We start from the raw sequence: 20,242 nt of genomic DNA, 5'->3' as shown, positions 1-20,242 counted from the left end.
CTCTCTTTTTTTTTTTTTTTTTTTTTGAGACAGAGTTTTGCTCTTGTTGCGTAGTCTGTAGTGCAATGGCATGATCTCAGCTCACTGTAATCTCCGCCTTCCAGGTTCAAGCGATTCTCTCGCCACAGCCTCCTGAGTAGCTGAGATTACAGATGCCTGCTACCACTCCCAGTAATTTTTGTATTTTTAGTAGAGACGGGGTTTCACGATGTTGGCCAGGCTGGTCTCTAACTCCTGACCTCAGGTGATGCACTCACACTGGCCTCTGAAAGTGCTGGGATTACAGGTGTGAGCCACCGTGCCTGGCCCTGGGGTCTCTTTTATAAGGGCACAAATCCCATTCATGAGGGTTCTGCCCTCATGAAGTCATCACTTCTCAAAGGCCTCGCTTCCTAATACCACCATGTTGCTGATTAGGTTTCAACACATGAATTCTGGGGGCCACAAGCATTCAGAATGTGGCAACACTTAAAAAGTTATTTGAATGAATGTACAAGACTTACTTTTTATTTCTTTGACATGTTGCTATTTCTACATCATTTGACTACATGGTTAATAGAGGAATTTGTCCACAGACCACAGGACAACTTATTTTCCTGCAAATGTGACTTCAAGGGTAATTTATTTCAAGTAGGTATTTAAGAAACAATGAACTTAATACTTGAACTATGTGTACCTTTTTCTAGGGAACTTCAAGTTAAATCAGCGAAATTCAGCAGGGAAAAACGAACTGGGTTATCCATGTCTCAAAGGTACAAAGAAATAGAACAGTCCTCTCCTACCTACCATCTCTGTGTGTTATAAAGTCAAGGAGATTATTTTACTTACGGTTTAATTTAAAGAGACTTATTTACAACACGTATTTATATGACAGTTTGATATGCTTTATTTTTCTGCAGGATTCAATTACTGGACTTGTCAACTCTGCCAGTGTACGTGCCATTTCTCTTCCACTATGAGTGGACCGATTGTATTGCACATTTGTCTGGCTTTCTGTAACCTTCTACTTTTCAACGTTGCCACACAATGTCTGGCCTTCCCCAAAATAGAAAGGAGGGAGATAGCACATGTTCATGCGGAAAAAGGGCAGTCTGATAAGATGAACACCGATGACCTAGAAAATAGCTCCATTACCTCAAAGCAGACTCCCCAACTGGTGGTCTCTGAAGATCCAATGATGGTGTCAGCAGGACCATCGGCAACATCATTAAATAAAGCATTCTCTATTAACAAAGAAACCCAGCCTGGACGAGCTGGGCTCATGCAGACTGAACGCCCTGGTGTTTCCACTGCTACTGAGTCAGCTGTCCCAGCAGTTGAAGAAGTATTTGGTTCTAGCCAACCAGAGAGAATATCTCCTGAAAGTGGACTTTCCAAGGCCATGTTAACCATTGCTATCACTGCGACTGCTTCTCTGACTATTGATGGAAAGGAGGAACTCCTTACAAGCACTAACTTTCAGCCCATTGTAGAAGAGATCACAGAAACCACAAAAGGTTTTCTGAAGTATATGGATAACCAATCACTTGCAACTGAAAGTCAGGAAGGAGCTGGTTTGGGACATTCACCTTCATCCTATGTGAATACTAAGGAAATGCTAACCACCAATCCGAGGACTGAGAAATTTGAAGCAGACACAGACCACAGGACAACTTATTTTCCTGGTGCTGAGTCCACAGCAGGCACTGAGCCTGGAAGCCTCACACCTGATAAGGAGAAGCCTTCGCAGATGACAGCTGATAACACCCAGGCTGCTGCCACCAAGCAACCACTTGCAACTTCCGAGTACACCCTGAGTGTTGAGCCAGAAACTGACAGTCTGCTAGGAGCCCCAGAAGTCACAGTGAGTGTCAGCGCAGCTGTTCCAGCTGTTTCTGCCTTAAGTGATGAGTGGGATGACACCAAATTAGAGAGTGTAAGCCGGATAAGGACCCCCAAGCTTGGAGACAATGAAGAGACTCAGGTGAGAATGGAGATGTCTCAGACAGCACAAGTAAACCATGAGGGTATGGAAGGGGGCCAGCCTTGGACAGAGGCTGCAGAGGTGGCTCTGGAGCTGCCTGAAGGGGAAACACACACGGGCACAGCCCTGCTAATAGTGCATGGGAATGAGAGATCACCTGCTTTCACCGATCCAAGTTCCTTTACCCCCACAAGTCTAATGGAAGACATGAAAGTTTCCATTGTGAACTTGCTCCAAAGTACGGGAGACTTCACGGAATCTACCAAGGAAAACAATGCCCCGTTTTTCTTAGAGACCACTGTTTCTGTCTCAGAATATGAGTCTGAGGCAGACCAACTGTTGGGAAATACAATGAAAGGTAAAAGAAAGAAAAAAACAAGCTTTGGTTTAATTTAGAAACTTTCAATTTTTTTTAAAATGGCAATTTAGAAATAGATTGAAGTTTTAATGAAAAGCAGGCCAGGTGCAGTGGCTCATGCCTATAATCCCAGCATTTTGGGAGGCCGAGGTGGGAGGATTGCTTGAGCCCAGGAGTTTGAGACCAGCCTGGGTGATATAGTGAGACCCCTTCTCTGAAAAGGAATAAAAAAATGAAATTTGAAAAATAAAGAAAAGCAGAAGCATACAAATACATCATCTATTTTATATAAAAATTACACCCAATTCCTGTCACCCCAGCACTTTGGGAGGCCAAGGCAGGCAGCTCACTTGAGGTCAGGCGTTTGAGACCAGCCTCACCAACATGGTGAAACCCCATCTCTACTAAAATACAAAAATTAGCTGGGCGTGGTGGCAGGTTCCTGTAATCCCAGCTACTCAGGAGGCTGAGGCAGGAGAATTGCTTGAACCTGGGAGGCAGAGGTTGCAGTGAGCCAAGAGTGTGCCACTGCACTCCAGCCTGGGTGACAAGAGCGAAACTTCCTCTCAAAAAAGAAAAAGAAAAAAAAAATTACACCCAAATATAAATCCTGCCTATAGACCAGTGTTCTTTAACGGGGGATAGTTTTGTTTTGCTTTACCCTTACCCCAGGGGACATTTAGCAATGTTTGGAGACCTTTTTCGTTGTTAGAACTGAGGGGTGCTAAGATGTTGCTAAATATCTTAGACTACATAGGACAGCCCCTCATAACAAAGAATTATCCCAGCCAACATGTTAATAGCTCTGAGGCTGAGAAACCCTGATACTATTATTTTTATTTTAGACTAATATTTTTCAAACATTTTACTATGAAAATGTATAAATATACAAGAAAATATGAAAGAATTAGCTATATGTTTAAACTGTAATAAACAATCTTGGATACTTACATACACATTGTTGTAAAATATGCTCACATCCCTTATATTTCTTACAAAAAAAGTTTTAGGTAAGTACTGTAGTTATCTCATGGTATTAACTATATGAATTTTCTAATTTTGTGTTCCTAAAATGAGGACATTTAGAAATAAGGAAGGGTAGGTAGGGTGGAAGATAAATCATCTGCTTGCTTGGTTCTGCATTTTCTACTTTCTTTTAGCCTTTGCATCTGTGAATATTATAAGCTGAAAAGCCTTCTATTTGTTGTTGATGGATAATGGTTTTCTTTTATTATGGGTAGTTGGACAGATAACAACATTGGAAAGGAAAAGCTTACTGTAATGTTTACATGCTCATTTCAAATTGTTTTGGAACATGTACAACATGTTACTTCAGCCAATTAGCCCAATTAATGGAAAATATCAAATCAGTAATATGTTTTATAAGGTGTTGAGATTGAATTAAAATGGTGAAAGATCACCTGATAAATGACAAAAGAAAGATTGAATTTTACATGTCATTTTTATTTAAAGACTGAAAGACCTAGTATGCTGTTTTCATAGAAGCTTTCATAAAATGTCTTGTAAGTTGGTTTTTACATGGAGTTGGGTTCACATGGCCATGAAGACCTTAGATAGGACTGAGCAACAAGTTTACTTCAGTTCTTCATAGAACTTTTATTTTTGGAGCATTAAGTCATATAGCCCCAGATTGTTCACTGCACAATTGAATCCATGATTCTTGTGTACTAAACTTGTATTGGCTTCTATTAATACAGCCTAAGAAGTAAAATGGAATTGGTAATTTCCTGATTATTTTGATTTTTGAATATTGTACTTAGTCATAATTGCCTCAGCAAATTGTAATCTTTTAACAGGCCACTTCTTGTTATTCCTAGCACATAGCACAATTCCTGGCACATAGTAGGTACTCAGTAAATATCCTTTCAATGGATTTCCAAATGAGGATAGAGAACCATGCAGGCCTACCTTATCCAAAATCGAACAATTTCTAAATGTTCTTTGTACCAAGAGGAACAGTCAATTTATTCCTTTTGTTTTACTTTTTTTTTGTCCCATAGAGTTAAAAGGAATGGGAAAGATTGCAGTTCTTGACAGCAGTTGTTATAGAATAGCCAAAATGTTTTGACACTTTTTTTGTTTTTTTTGTTTTTTTGAGACAGAGTCTCGCTCTGTCGCCCAGGCTGTAGTGCAGTGGCCGGATCTCAGCTCACTGCAAGCTCCGCCTTCCGGGTTTACGCCATTCTGCTGCCTCAGCCTCCCGTGTAGCTGGGACTACAGGCGCCCGCCACCTCGCCCGGCTAGTTTTTTTTTTTTTTTTTTTGTATTTTTTAGTAGAGTCGGGGTTTCACCGTGTTCGCCAGGATGGTCTCGATCTCCTAACCTCGTGATCCGCCCGTGTCGGCCTCCCAAAGTGCTGGGATTACAGGCTTGAGCCACCGCGCCCGGCGCCAAAATGTTTTACTACTCAGTTTCAGGTGATCATAAGTATTTTTCTGAAGTAAACAACTCAAATGCTAATCATTTAGAGTCCAGGGACCACTTAGGACATTATCTTCTTCAGAATATGCACTGATTTCTTGGTGTTTTTGGATATTATTAACAGATGAGTACGTTGAGATTATAGTTAGCCCTTTGACTCAGCTGCTTCAACTGAAGATCAGGTTTTAAAAATAATCTATAGGCCGGGTACGGTGGCTTAAGCCTGTAACCCCAGCACTTTGCCCAGCACTTTGGGAGGCCGAGACGGGCGGATCACGAGGTCAGGAGATCGAGACCATCCGGGCTAACACAGTGAAACCCCATCTCTACTAAAAAATACGAAAAACTAGCCGGGCAAGGTGGCGGGTGCCTGTAGTCCCAGCTACTCGGGAGGCTGAGGCAGGAGAATGGCGTAAACCCAGGAGGCAGAGCTTGCAGTGAGCTGAGATCCAGCCACTGCACTCCAGCCTGGGCGACAGAGCGAGACTCCATCTCAAAAACAAAAAAACAAAACAAAAAAAAACTGTAATTATTTTTTCTCCAACATGAAGTAGGAAGAATGAGAGATGTTAGGAAAATTTAAAGTTTATTTAAAAATTTTTTATTACTGTTTCTAGTTCTCACTTTTCTTTCTCTAACAGTAATTATTTATTCAAAATACTATGCATTTTGACATTTCTTGCTATTTCATAAAACTACAAACAGCGCCTGCATATTTATTTTTGTATATGTGTTCTCAAAAGTGTTCATTATGCTTTAAAAAATGAGGGCAACAGGCCGGGCGCGGTGGCTCAAGCCAGTAATCCCAGCACTTTGGGAGGCCGAGACGGGCGGATCACAAGGTCAGGAGATTGAGACCATCCTGGCGAACACGGTGAAACCCCGTCTCTACTAAAAAAATACAAAAAAAAAAAAAAAAAAAAAAAAACTAGCCGGGCGAGGTGGCGGGCGCCTGTAGTCCCAGCTACACGGGAGGCTGAGGCAGGAGAATGGCGTAAACCCGGGAGGCGGAGCTTGCAGTGAGCTGAGATCCAGCCACTGCACTCCAGCCTGGGCGACAGAGTGAGACTCCGTCTCAAAAAAAAAAAAAAAAAATGAGGGCAACAGAGAGAACTCCTACTGCTTAAAATGGTAAAACTATATGTTATTGTCTTCTTGTGGCAAACAGAGCTTTGCCCTACGTGCTGGAGGTACAGAAGGACAATGAATCCTGGCTCTCTAGGGATTTACGGTAATATTGGAGAAAGGAATAAAAGAGAGACAAAATTCAAACAATGATATAGAGTGCAAATATGAAGCTCATGTGAGAACCTTACCCTAACTCACATGTTTGTCCTGTAACCAGGTATATTAATCCATCAAATATAAAAATCTCTTCAATTCAAAAGGAAAAATAGTGTAATCTGGATGAGTACCAAGAAAAGGAACTGCCTATAGTGAAAAACAAACAAATACACATTATTTTAAAGCAAATACATTGTTTTTGAGGCAACATTTTTTTAAAGTAATAGGATATGCCATGATGTCATTAATAAAAACTTTTTTTTTTCTTTTTTTTTTTAAGACGGAGTCTTGCTCTGTCATCCGGGCTGGAGTGCAGTGGCGTGATCTCGGCTCACTGCAACCTCTACCTCCTGGGTTCAAACAGTTCTCCTGCTTCAGCTTCTCAAGTGGCTGGGATGACAGGAATGTGCCACCATGCCTGGCCAATTTTTTTGTATTTTTAGTAGAGATGGGGTTTGACCATATTGGCCAGGCTGGTCTCGAACTCCTGACCTTGTGATCCTTCCACCTCAGTCTCCCAAAGTGCTGGTATTATAGGCGTGAGCCACTGCACCCGGCATGTCATTAATAAAAACTTTGAGAAACCTTTTTTAAGTTATCCCTAGAATGTTATTTTTCATTGTATAACTTACCAATCTTGCTAAAATACTTAGTATCTAGAACTGATATTTTAAAAAAGAGAGACAATAAGGTTTTCAAGAAATTAAGTTTTTAGTAGTTGCTCTGTACAGTGTTTGAAATTTCTAGCATAGCCCCTTCATAAGAAGGCAAATCTTGACTTATAAGTAGTCTGTAGAAGGCAAAACATTTATATGATCTGAAGAGAAAGCAGAGTATAATTATAGTCTTTAATACTGTATTTGAGGGAACTATAATGTTGTAAAGAAAGTGGACCTGTGACAGATAATGTCACACCCTACCAGTTCTATTCATTTCCTTTTCTGATCTAAAAGCAAGTGCACATCTTCTACAGAGGCGTCTCTAAGTTGTTCCTTGGGCTTAGCACAGTGGTTAAGAGTGCTGGCTATGTGACCAAAGGTAGGCTCCTTAGCTTTTCTAAACCTAAATTCTATAAAGTGGAGTTATAATAGCTGGTAATTATTGAATACTTACCGAATACTAGGTATTTTGCTTGTGTTATCTAATCTTTGTAGCAGCTCTATGAGACAGATACTATTATTATCCCCATTTTATAGCTGAGGAAACTCAAGGCCCACATATGTGAAATAATTTATGATCACACAGCTAGTAAGTGACTAAGGCAGGTTGGCTCTAGAGCCTGCATTCTTGAGCGCTATGATGCAGCTTCCATGGAATGATACTAGCACCTATCTCCCTGTAGCACATATGGGAGGATGCATACATAAGATACTGTATGCCATGCACTTACCATGGTGTTTAACATAGAAACTCAGTAAATATTAGTTATTGTAATTATTACTCCTTTATTTTAAAATGCTATCTTCCTTGACCATCTAGAAATGCAAATGTGAAAATTAATATACTGTATACAAATGTTTCTGAGAGTTTTTGAGTGTAGCTTGGTTCTGTATAATTTGTTTCTTAACAAACTGATTATGTTGACATTCAATCGTGCCTGAAAGGGAGCTCAGCTATTGATCTTCCTACTTTGTTTTAGATTTCATTTTAGCTTTTTCCATGAACTTCTTTATCTCTGTTGTAGATTGATTCACGTTTACTGAAAGCAGTGACAGAGAAAGCATTTATTTACTGTCATTTTATTTCTGAGTTCTCTCTTTGCTTTCCCAGTTCCTGAAATAGCATCTGCTCTCCTCCCCCCAAGTTTTTAATCATATCATGATTCTTTTTGTTGTTTTTAAAATAGGGATTTGGTCTATTTTAAAATGTTTTCCCCCCTTTAAGACATCATCACTCCAGAGATGACAACAGCTGTTCAAGAGCCAGATGCCACTTTATCCGTGGTGACACAAGAGCAGGTTGCTACCCTGGAGCTTATCAGAGACAGGGGCAAGACTGAGGAAGAAAAGGAGGACCCCTCTCCTGTGTCTGACGTTCCTGGTGTTACTCAACTGTCAAGAAGATGGGAGCCTCTGGCCACTACAGTTTCAACTACAGTCATCCCTTTGTCTTTTGAAGTTACTCCCACTGTGGAAGGTCTGTAAGGGAGGAAATTGGACTCTGTTTTGGGGGTGGATCTCTTCTGTTAAGTGGACGAGGAATAGAATGAGTGAGGCAGCCAACATTGGCAGCCGACGTGCACGCGTGCATACACACACACACACACACACACACACCTTTACCTGGAAAGGGGTGCGAACTGTGTCTTGTTTGAAGAGGTGTGACAGAGCCTTACAAGGACAAGGGTTGGCCAGGCGCGGTGGCTCAGGCCTGTAATCCCAGCACTTTCGGAGGCTGAGGCGGGTGGGTCACGAAGTCAGAGATTGAGACCATCCTGGCCAAGATGGTGAGACCCCGTCTCTACTAAAAATACAAAAAATTAGCCAGGTGTGGTGGCATGTGCCTGTAATTCCAGCTACTCGGGAGGCGGAGCTTGTGGTGAGCCGAGATCGTACCTCTGCACTCCAGCCTGGCGACAGAGCTAGACTCTGTCTCAAAAAAAAAAAAAAGAAAAGGGACAAGGGTTTAGTTTGTAAGTAAGGTCTCCTGGTGGCTCACCTCTGGGTCCTCAAAGGCCAGACCCTCTGAGAAGGCTCTAAGGCTCTTCCTGTTTGGTAACTCTGCTGCAAGGAGCCAGGGGGGATGAGGTGAAAACAGCGTGGACCTGAATTTGAATCGCAAATTTGGCTTTCACTAATATTGTGGCCTCAAGCTAAGTTTCTTAACTTCTGTAAGCTTTGGTTGTTCACCTCTAAATAATGCCTATCTGTTTTATAGGTTATTTTAAGAATTTGAAATAATGTCTACAAAGTGCTTTCTATATAGGAGGCCCTCAAATGCTCTGATCTCTTAAAGGCAGTGAAGTTTTTAAAGCTGTGTGAAAGCTACTACTGTTCTAGAGTCTCTGGACTTGGGAATTTCTGGGGCTATATTTGGCTGGTTTTAAATTGACATTCCAGACCCTGATCAAGGCTCTTACTCTATGACTTGATTTTGAGAAAGACATTCTGTCTTTCCAAAGTAGTCTTTGAAATGTATTTTAATATATTTTTGTTAAATATTTTACCTTTGGCAATATATAATATAAAATCCTACAACATCCATAATATTGCCAATAGAATAAATGGGAGATTAAAATTTAAAAACAAAGTTCTGATTAGAGATAATACGTTTCCTGGAAGACAACACATTTTCCTGAAAGTCTGTGCTTTGAGGAGTTGGATTAATACAGTATGGGAAAGGACAGCCAACCCAAGTGCCAAACTTACTGTATTGTGTGATACTGGTTTAATCATTTCTTGCCTAAAAAGTGAAAATACATGCTTACATTTGCCATAATGATTATCTTGTGGGTCAAGTCCTGTCTGTTGTGTTTGGCAGAACAAACGGACACAGTCACAGGGCCAAATGAGGAGTTCACACCAGTTCTGGGATCTCCAGTGACACCCCCTGGAATAATGGTGGGGGAACCCAGCATTTCCCCTGCACTTCCTGCTTCAGAGACGTCCTCTGAGAGAAGAACTGTTGTTCCATCGATTACTCACGTTAATACAGCTGCCTCGTATGGCCTGGACCAACTTGAATCTGAAGGTATTCATGCTTTGAAGGGGATCTTTTCAAGGACTGGTTGAGCGAGTCACTGAGCAGATGTTTTTGAGAAAGAATTAAGTGGGAGTATATTCAATCTGCAGTATAGATCAGAGGTCAGTAAACTACAGCTGGGCCAAATCTGGCCTACCACTTATTTTTGAATGGCCTGTAAGCTAAGAATTATTTTTACATTTTGAAATGATTGAAAAAAAGTCAAAAGAAGAAGAATATTTTGTGACGTAGAAAAGTTATAAAAATTCAAATTTCAGTGTTCATAAATAAAGCTGTATTGGAACACAGCCATACTAATTCATTTACATATGTATGTGGCTACTTTTGTGCCACAGTGGCAGAATTAAGGAGCTGTGATAGAGCTCAGTGGCCCACAAAGCCTGAAACATTTATGATAGGGCCCTTTATAGAGCAAGTTTGCTGACTCTGCTATTATCTGTGGTTCTCAACTATAGTTGACCATTAGAATTATCTTGGAGAGCTTCTGAAACATCCCAGTGCCTGAGTCACTCCAGTGATTCAGATTAAGACGGTGGGGGGGGGGGGGTGGAATCTGGCATCAGCATTTTAAAAGACTGCCTTAGATGATTTCGGTATTCAAGCTGGTTTGAGAATACTAGATTAAGATGGAGATCTTGCATTTCCCCACCACATTTTCTTGGTTGCAAGTTTTAATGTGAATTGTATTTTTACAGCATTGCTCTGGTTGTTAATGCTGGGTTATTCTCCCTTAGTAACATCTCTGGGTTAGTCTGTGCTACTATTTGGAGATAGGCAGTTTCTTTGTTTACTAAGACCAAGAAATTCATGCCAAATTGTACTTTCCAAGACATTGGCTTTGAGCATGTAAAAGAAACTTGGGGCACAGCTGCCTATCAACAAATAAGAAGACTAGAAATATGACACACAGTCAATTAATCAGCATTTTGGCAGGTGAATAGCTCCTGCCTAGAGATACAAAATGTCCAAAGATTTATAGAGCAGAATTTCTTAAATTAATCTGGAACACTGGTAAACTTTTGGGCACTCAATTAGCCATGTGTTTGCTGCAGTAGAAGACATAGGATGTGCTATTATTTTGTTTTGTCTAAAGCAGGGAAGGTGATTGAGCTAGGTTTGCAGCTGACTCTGCTACAGACTTTCTGGGTAACACTGGTTGGCTGCTGAGAGAGAAACATGACATTTTAGGAGCAGCGTGGAGAATTCCAGAGAAACATGACATTTTAGGAGCAGTGTGGAGAATTCCACAGTAGAAGGCTGGTTTAAGAAATAGATCAAAGTGGGCTCAGGGGCTAACAGCTCTTGCATTCCACATTAAGATAAATACTGTGTGATATGACTTTGAGTTTAGCGTCTCATATTAACTGTCTGTTCTCCTTGATGCCATCTGGAAAAAGCAGGTTTCCCTAAATTAACCTGAGTTTGACATGACAGCTTTACCCAGCAGGGCTCATTAAATCAGAGAAAAAAAATATTTGTGAATAATCCATACTTGTGAAACTGCAGTAATTTTCTAAATTTAGTAGATGATGGCAGTTGTATTGAAATATGTTAGAATTTTCTGACACGCCTGAGGTGTCCTGGGGTTTTAGTTCTTTTCTTCTACACAATTCAATTTTAGCTACTTTTTGATAATATATTTTGTTAGTTTTTGGTCTAAATTATCCTTGTCATGGGTTACAAAAACATTTTTGGTCAAAAGGTATTATTTTTGCTACATTGTTGGGCTTAAGATTTTGAATTAGCACAGTTTTACTCATAAATACCAAGGAGTACAACTTATGTTTAATTAGTATACATTAATAATACCACTGTTAGTTTTATGATGGTGCATCTAGTCCTCCGAAAGCTGAATTGACTGCACTGATTTAAACAAATCAACCTACTAGACTCCTGGATGTATTGGAGGCCTCCATTTTCAATGTATGTTTTTCTACCTTGCCGAGGAATATAAATGCAGCTTGAAGCTTTGACTGGGTGAAACATTTTAATTCTACCATAAGCTTATGCCTAGAGGCAGGTAATTTTTTTTCTTATCTAGAACACTGTATTACTTATGTCAAGTTATCCGCCTCTCTTGTTTTAGTCTCTGTGATGTTTTTATATGTTATTTTAATATCTTGCTTTTTCACAAGGGGGCAGGAGCATTTCTCTGGGAAATGAGGTACTTTTCTCCATGGGATTTGGAAAGGGACATCCCTTGTTAGACACTAGACACCAAAGAAGAATGAACCTTTATGGGAATTTCTGAATCCACAGCTCTGTTTATCCTTTAAGAGATAACTGACAGCCCAAATCACTCTAAAAATGATGCCTACTTCCTTCCACCCTGTCTTCTTCCTTGTTCCTCACATCTCTACAATATGATGACTGAGAGAGGGTATGAGTTTCCAAGTATCATTTCCAAAACTAAGTATCACACATTGGGTGGCTTAAAACAACGGAAATTTATTCTCACACAGTCTGGAGCCTGCAAGTTGGAAGTCAGGGTATAGGCAGGGCTCTGCTCTCTCCAAAGCCTCTAGGGGAGGAACCCCAGGGTTTCCTTGGCTTGAGGCAGCATGACTCCAGTCTATTCACATGGCCCTCTGTGTCTCTGTGCTCAAATTTCCCTCGCTTTATAAGAACACCAGTTATTGGATTAGGGCCCATCCTAATGACCTCATCTTAATTATGACCCTATTTTCAAATATGGTCACGTTCATTGGTACTACCAGTCAGGACTTGAACCTACCATTTTGAGGGACACAATTCAACATGTAACAGGGGGTCTGCTTCTGAAGAGTTTGCCAGCTGTCTATGAAGACAGATGTGCTACCTGAGTGATGTGAATTAGTAAAGTGGGAGAAGTTTTGGTGTGTTTTCCATTTCTTCGTCATTGAAGAAAGCCTGCCTTGATAAGTACATGCCACCTTGTGCATATTTCAGTGTCTTTTATCTTGTCAGCAAAAATGCAGTTTGATTTTTGAAGGGATAATGGTTTATTTTTCACCTTGCCTGATACATTTGACTTCTATGTCTGACTTTTTTTTTTAGGGAATAGATATTCTCACAATGATAAATGTATCATACTCATTTCAGGCATAACTCTACAAGAGCTGTATTCAGCATCTTTGAAATACAAACATAACAAAAATGTTCTTTTTATTAAAAATAAGATAATGACACATTTTATACACATTTTATAACTGTATAAATTAAGCTTTGGACATGATCTTTGTATAGGTTGATTTTCTTCTCTTGTTGAATATTAATGTCTTTCCTGCTCCAAAATGCCAACTTAAAATTTCTGATTACTCTTGAAAACATACTTGGAATTTATTTGGGTTAACTCTTTAAAATATTTTAGTACTAATATTTCTTACCTACTTAAAGAAGTCCCACTTTCTGTATATTAAAAATCTCTCTGAAGATATCTACTTACTCTAAATAAATCAAACTTTAAAAAAATTCTTTCTGTATACCCCCATGGAAGATGGAAATTAATCTGTGCTCTCAAGTGATAATAATAATTCTGTAGAATGGAAGGTTGTTGCTTTGGCAGTTCCATATTCAGAAAAATCTATTGTGGGTCTATTTGTGTCAGATAGTAGGTTTCTAAGAACATGTGGGAGATAAGAGTATAAAAACAGAGATTTCTCAGATCTTGTGATTAAGTCTTTGACTATCCTCCCTCCCACCCCCCACACTTCTTCCCTTAATGTTTGGAAGTCAATATCTGGGCCTTCCAGCTAGCGGGAAGTGCGGAGCCAGTTAGTGCTTGCCATGGTGCAGACCAGACAGAAACAGGAATACAGTGACAGGAACACTGAATTTGCTTGGACTCTTCTGGGTTAGGTCTTCTGCAAGAAAAAAGCAATTCCAGTGTCCCTCATCTGGAGAACTTGATTTCTTGATCGGATTGGTCTTATTTAATATCTTTCTGTGGGCATACATGTTGAGTGTTGAGTATAATCCAATGATATTATCTCAACCCTGTGTTAGTCTCTTCTCATGCTGCTAATAAAGACATACCCAAGACTGGGTAATTTATAAAGGAAAGAGGTTTAATGAAGTGAAAGAGGTTCCACATGGCTGGGGAGGCCTCACAATCATGGCGAAAGGCAAAGGAGGAGCAAAGTTACATCTTACATGGCAGCAGGCAAGAGAGCTTGTATAGGTGAACTGCCCTTTATAAAACCATCAGATCCCTTGAGACTTATTCACTATCATGAGAACAGCATGGGAAAGACCTGCCCCCATGATTCAATTACCTCCCACTGGGTCCCTCCCACAGCACGTGGGGATTATGGGAGCTACAATTCCAGATGAAATTTGGGTGAGGACATAGCCAAACCATATTAAATCCCCATTTCCTCATTTGTTTCAAAAGGCCCACTTATTGCAGGCCTTATGAAACAAACTCATAGTGGTTGATTTGCTGGAGAATTACCTCCGTGAATAGTAGCTCATGTCTGTAATCCTAGCACTTTGGGAGGTTGAGGCGGGCAGATCACAGGGTCAGAAGATCAAGACCATCGCAGCTAACACAGTGAAACCCCGTCTGTACTAAAAATACAAAAAATTAGCCAGGCGTGGTGGCACGCACCTATAATCCCAGCCACTTGGGAGGCTAAGGCAGGAGAATCACTTGAACCTGGGAGGCATAGGTTGCAGTCAGCCGAGATCACACCACTGTATTCCAGCCTGGGCGATAGAGCAAGACTCTGTCTCAAAAAAAAAAAAAAAAAAAAAATTCCAGTGAAGAAGCTATGTTTAACTTTCTTTAATAACTTAATTTTTTAAAAATACAAAACCAAATATATCCTTTAACTAGTTTTTTCTTTTCTGACAGTTTTTCCTTGCTTTTCTAAGACTGTTTTTGTCTTAGAAAATTTCTGATTTATATTTAGTTTTTAAATGATTGCGTTTTTGACATTTTTTTTCCCAGCCAGACACCATACATGGGGCAGAAAGCTGTCGTTATTCTGTCACTCATTGTTTAATCTATTTCAGAGATATCCATTTTCCTGCCTTCATGTGTGTACATATATGCATGCATGTGTATGTGTGTATTTAATATCATGGTTGTTTTTGTCCTCAGAGAACAATTCCAGTATTTATTTGCAGTGTCTCTTAATTTCCTTTGCTGAAGAAATAGTGGTATTATCTCTCTTTCCTTATCTGGGGTTTCTAGTTCTGTCCCCTTCCGGTGTCTTCTTTACTGATAACAGGAATTTCAGGAGAAAGTCATTTCTGAAAAGTGTGCCTTCATTCAGGTGACTGAATGATATTCTTGGCAGTCTGGTGGCCTCATACTGAAGCCAATATCTTTGTCTCTTTGTTTTATCATCAATCAAAAAAATTGGGAAATACATTGTTTAAGTAGCATTAGGGAGAAGATTTTTATTTTTATTTTTATTTTTGCAGTTGCAAGATTTAATAGAGTGAAAACAGAGCTCCCATACAAAGGGAGGGGACCCAAAGAGGGTAGCTGTTGCTGGCTCAAATGCCTGGGTTTATATCCCGATCATTGTCCCTCCCACTGTGCTCTCAGGCAATAGATGATTGGCTATTTCTTTACTCCTGTTTTTGCCTAATTAGCATTTTAGTGAGCTCTCTTTACTATCTGACTGGTCAGGTGTGAGCTAAGTTGCAAGCCCTGTGTTTACAAGTGGAAGCAGTCACCTTCCCAGATAGGCTTAGGGATTCTTAGTTGGCCTAGGAAATCCAGCTAGTCCTGTCTCACAGTCCCCCCTCTCAACAGGAAAACCCAAGTGCTGTTGGGGAGGTTGGCCGACAACCGCTCTAACTGCTTCCTGCTGAACTGGGGTGTAGTAGGGGTTGTGCAGTTGCGATTTCCTTGGGAGGGCTGCCTTCGATGTCATTAACATTGGAGCATGGGCTAGCAGGCCGGTCCAGGAGTTCATGGTAAATTTTAGTTATGGACTGCATTTGGGGCTCCATTTGAAGAACGATTTGTAATTTTACAGCTTCGATTCTGGAAGAGATAAACTTAACAAGGAGGTTAAAGATACAGGGATTGAAATGTATGGCCTGCAGCGCAGGGGATTATTTCTTCGGCGCACTTCACAGGCCCTGACTATCTGCTTGATAGTTTTGAAAAGGCCTAGGTCCAGTAAATAATGATTTGGCCATCTGATGGGTGCTATCAATGGCTAAGTGAGAGGTTTGGTGAAGGGTTTTAAGTAATTTCTACTGGTTAGCTGCAGGCAAAAGTATTTTTCCTTCTTTGGTGGCTAACCATCTGTAGGGGAGGAAAGTACCTCCTTGTGAGGTTCCCTATTCTATTTTTCCTGCTGAGTACTAGGGCTTGGTTTCCCGGAGGGGATTACCCCATACTAGGGGCCCTTCTATAAGCATTTCTAATGGAGGGTCCTGCCTTGAGACTCTTTTGGCTTCAATATCCACTTGGCGGTTTCCTTCTATTTTCCTTTCCTTTCCTTTCTGATGACCCTGGCAGTGTAAGACTGCCACCTCTTTAGGTTTCTGTACAGCCAATAATAATCTCCTAATGACTTCCTGATGTTTGATAGTGTTTCCTTGGAAGTTAGGAATTCCCTTTCTCTCTATATTGCTGCATGGGCATGGAGGACTAGGTAAGCATACTTAGAGTCTGTATATATACTTACCCTTTTTCAATCTCCTAATTTTAGTGCCCAAGTGAAGGCCATTAGTTCTGCCAGCTGAGCACTAGTTTCTGGAGTGAGGGGATTACTTTCAATTATTCCGTTATCACTGACCACTGCATACCTCACTTTTCGAAGTCCTTTTTCTACAAAGGAACTTCCATCAGTATATAAGTTGAGGTTGGGATCAGTGAAGGGAACCTCTAAAGGTCCCCTTGAGCAGCATAGGTTTGCGCAATTACTTGTTGATAGTTATGTTCTATCTTTTCTTTATTGTCTGGAAGAAATGTGGCTGGGTTAAGAGTTGCACAAGTGCGCAGTCGCAGCACTGGCCCTTCAAGTAATAGAGCCTGATATTTAAGTGAATGGTTGTCTGACAGTCACAAGTCTCCTTTAGCAGTGAGTATGCCGTTCACATCATGAAATATCCACACGGTAAGATCTCTTCTCTGTATCATTTTAACTGCTTGAGACACTAGGACTGCTACTGCTGCCTGTAAACAATGAGGCCAACCTTTTGCCACTACATCAGTTTCCTTACTCAGGTATGCCATGGATTGCAAGCTCGTCCCTTGGACCTATGTGAGGACTCCTAGAGCTACTCCTGTTTTTTCTGTGACATATAAAGAAAAGTCTTGCCCTGTTGACAAGCTTAACACTGGGGCTTGGGTTAGGGCCTTCTTTAGGGCCTGGAAAGCTGCCTCTGCTTCAAGTGTCCATCTTAATAAATTCAGTATTGGCTTTCTGAATTTCCTTAACTAGTGTATATAATGGTCTGGTTATTTTGCCGTACCTGGGAATCCATATTTGACAGAAACCTGTTATGCCAAGGAACCCTCTTAGTTGCTTTAGGGTTTTGGGATGAGGATAAGCCAGTATAGGCTGGATATGTTCCTTACTGAGGGCCTTGGTACCTTTGGATAATTTTAGCCGTAAGTATTTAACCTGCTGTGAGCAGAGCTGAGCCTTTGGTTTGGAAACCTTGTAGCCACAGGTAGCGAGTAAATTTACGAGCGCTTGGGTGGCTTGATGGCACAAAGTTTCTGAACGGGCGACTAAAAGTAAATCATCCATGTACTGAAGGACAAGAGTGTCCAGGTATGAGAACTGGCTCAAGTCTTGGGCTAATGCCTGGCCAAATAGATGGAAGCTATCCCTGAACCCTTGGGGTAAAACAGTCCAGGTGAGATGAGATGTTAGATTTGAAGGATCTTTAAAGGCAAATAAGCATTGAGAGTCGGATGTACAGGGATGCAGAAAAAGGCATCCTTAAGGTCCAGGACTGTAAACCACTCTGCTTCCTCTGGTATTTGGGAAAGCAGAGTATAAGGGTTAGGTACAGTCGGGTATAGAGGGACAGTGGCCTCATTGATAATCCTGAGGTCTTGCACTAACCTCCACTGTCTGTTGGGTTTCTGTACTCCTAAAATTGGAATATTGCAGGGGCTATTGCATGGTTTTACTAGGCATTGGGCTTTTAGGTCCTTAACAATATTTTGGAGTCCTTGTTGGACCTCAGGTCTAAGGGGGTACTGCCTTTGGTAGGGAAAGGAGGCGGAATCCTTTAGTTTAACTTGAACAAGGCAGGCATTCTTTGCTCGTCCATATTGTCCTTCTGTTGCCCAGACTTCAGGATTAATTCCTTCCTCAAGCAGGGGACAACAAACGGGTGTTCCTTCTCCTATGTTCAGGTGTATAATGGCCCCTGCTTTTACTAGAATGTCTTTCCCTAACAAAGGAGTAGGCCTTTCAGGCATAATTGGAAAAGCATGTGAAAAGAATAAAGTTCCCCAGTCACAACTTAGTGGCTAGGAGAAGTATCTAGTGACTGGCTGTCCCAGGACCTCTCAGATAGTGACAGATCTGGAGGACAGTTGTCCGGGACAGGAGAGTGAGACTGAGAAGGCCGCGCCAGTGTCCAGCAGATAGTTAACCTCTTGGCCTTCAATGGTCAAGCATACCCAGGGCTCTATGAGGGTGATGGCATGGGCTAGCACTTGCCCCGGGCACCCTCAGTCCTGCTGCTGGATCATCTCGTTAGTGGCTTCTGACTCAGAGGACCCTCATCCCCTGGGGCAGTGGGCCTTCCAGTGATTCTCTTGACATAAGGGGCATGGACGGGGGGGGGGGGGGGGGGTGCTTATTTCTACTTGGACAATCTTTTTAAAAGTGTCCTTGTAGACTGCACTGGAAGCAAGCCCTATTAGGCATTTGATTTGCCCAGCCTTTCCCTTTTCCAGAGCCTCCAGAGTCCGCTTGCCTGAGGGCCATGACTAAAGTGGTGGCCTTTTTTTTTATCCGTTTGTCCCATTCCGCCTGCTTCTCCTCATCTCTATTATAAAAAACCGAGGTTGCCAAGTTCAGTAGGGTTTCTAAGTTTTGCTCCTGGCCTAAGGCGGACGTCTGAAGTTTTTTTATAATGTCTGCAGCTGACTGAGTGATAAACCTATCCTTTAAGATTAGTTGACCTTCAATAGAGTCAGGTGACAGTGAGGTATGCTTTCTCAATGCCTTCCTTAGTCTCTCCAGAAAGGTGGTAGGATTTTCTTCTTTTCCCTGTGTTATGGTGGACATCATTGAATAATTCATAGGCGTCTTCCTAGTTTTCCTTAGTTCTTCTAGCATGCAAGTTTGCAAATGTCTGCGGCACCAATCTCCATGTTCTGATTTTGTGTCCTAATGAGGATCTACACTGGGAACTGCCTGCTGGCCTGTGGGGAATTGTTCTCTTTCTTCTGTTGTCATCCTATCATTGACCTGACTGAGATAATAGAGATCACCAAACTCTCGGGTTGCAGTTATGGTGGCACTTCTCTCATTGGGGGCTAGAGTCTGATTTAGCAGTAACATTATATCTCTCCATGTCAGATCAAAGGATTGTCCTAACCCTTGTAAAAACATCAATATACCCATCAGGGTTATCTGAGAATTTACCTAGTCTATTTTAATTTGTGTTAAGTCTGAGAGAGTAAAAGCTACATGCACTCTGGCTGGGCCGAATTCTCCTCCTCCCACTGCTTGGAGGGGGCATAATCGGGGAATATTGACACTCTTTGGTTCATTGTTTACCCCTTTGTCTATCTCCTTGTGGACTGTTTGGGTTGAAGGGGGGTCTTTATTAGTTGGGGAAGGAGTCGGGGGGACGCTGGGGTAGGGAGGTAGACTCTGAGGGCTTCCTGTAGGGCATAAATCACACTTTTTACACAATTGCGAGTTGTCTCTTAATGAAAAGAAAGTTTGTACATATGGCACTTCACACCATTGGCCTTCTTTTCTACAAAAGAGGTCTAGCCGTAAGATGGTGTTATAATTTATACTTCCCTCAGGAGGTCAGGTTTCTCCCTCTTGAAGAGGATATTGTGGCCAGGCGATACTGCAGAAGAATATGTCATTATTTTCTTAGCGTCTGAGAGTCAAATTGGTCCTAATTCTCCAGAATACATCTTAGGGGCATTTTTGCCTTGGGGGGAATGTTTCCAATCTGAGAAAAGAACATAGGGATGCCAGCACCCCTGGGCATTTTGCGATAAGCATTAGTCCTATAGCGTCCTCTATGGTCCTAATGCTTATTCCTTTCCAGGGCGCATAACCACCCATGGACCTCTGCTTATCGGATTCGTTACACTCACCAATGTAGCGATATAGCAGTCCTGCACCCCTTTTCCCACCTTGTTGACCACAAAGAAAGGGGTCTGGGCTGCTGGATTCTAGTGGTCCTTTATCAGCATGCCCAACATTGCCTTCCTACTCAGGGGTGAGTCCTAGAGCTGGGCTGGGTTCCTGAGTATTTCATAACAACCTAGCTGCCCCATCAAGATGCATTTCCGTAGACAACAGTTCTTATGCAAATTCATTTCACAGAGG

The 20,242-nt window shown here is 41.4% G+C and overlaps 1 protein-coding gene across 2 annotated transcripts in view; it reads left to right on the top strand.

Moving 5' to 3' along the window:
- Positions 1-20,242, top strand: part of ARMH4 (armadillo like helical domain containing 4) — a 165,113-nt gene that overhangs the window by 12,255 nt on the left and 132,616 nt on the right. For both annotated transcript variants that reach the window (XM_030930951.1, XM_030930952.1), the window contains exons 2-4: positions 900-2,321; positions 7,932-8,183; positions 9,528-9,737. In XM_030930951.1, the coding sequence (XP_030786811.1) occupies positions 956-2,321; positions 7,932-8,183; positions 9,528-9,737 (1,828 nt within the window). In that variant the 5' untranslated portion in view covers positions 900-955. The remainder of the gene's footprint in view (positions 1-899; positions 2,322-7,931; positions 8,184-9,527; positions 9,738-20,242) is intronic.

Source organism: Rhinopithecus roxellana, chromosome 5 (genome assembly GCF_007565055.1).
Source record: "Rhinopithecus roxellana isolate Shanxi Qingling chromosome 5, ASM756505v1, whole genome shotgun sequence".
Lineage (NCBI taxonomy): Eukaryota > Metazoa > Chordata > Mammalia > Primates > Cercopithecidae > Rhinopithecus > Rhinopithecus roxellana.
This window is presented reverse-complemented; position numbering and strand designations above follow the sequence as displayed.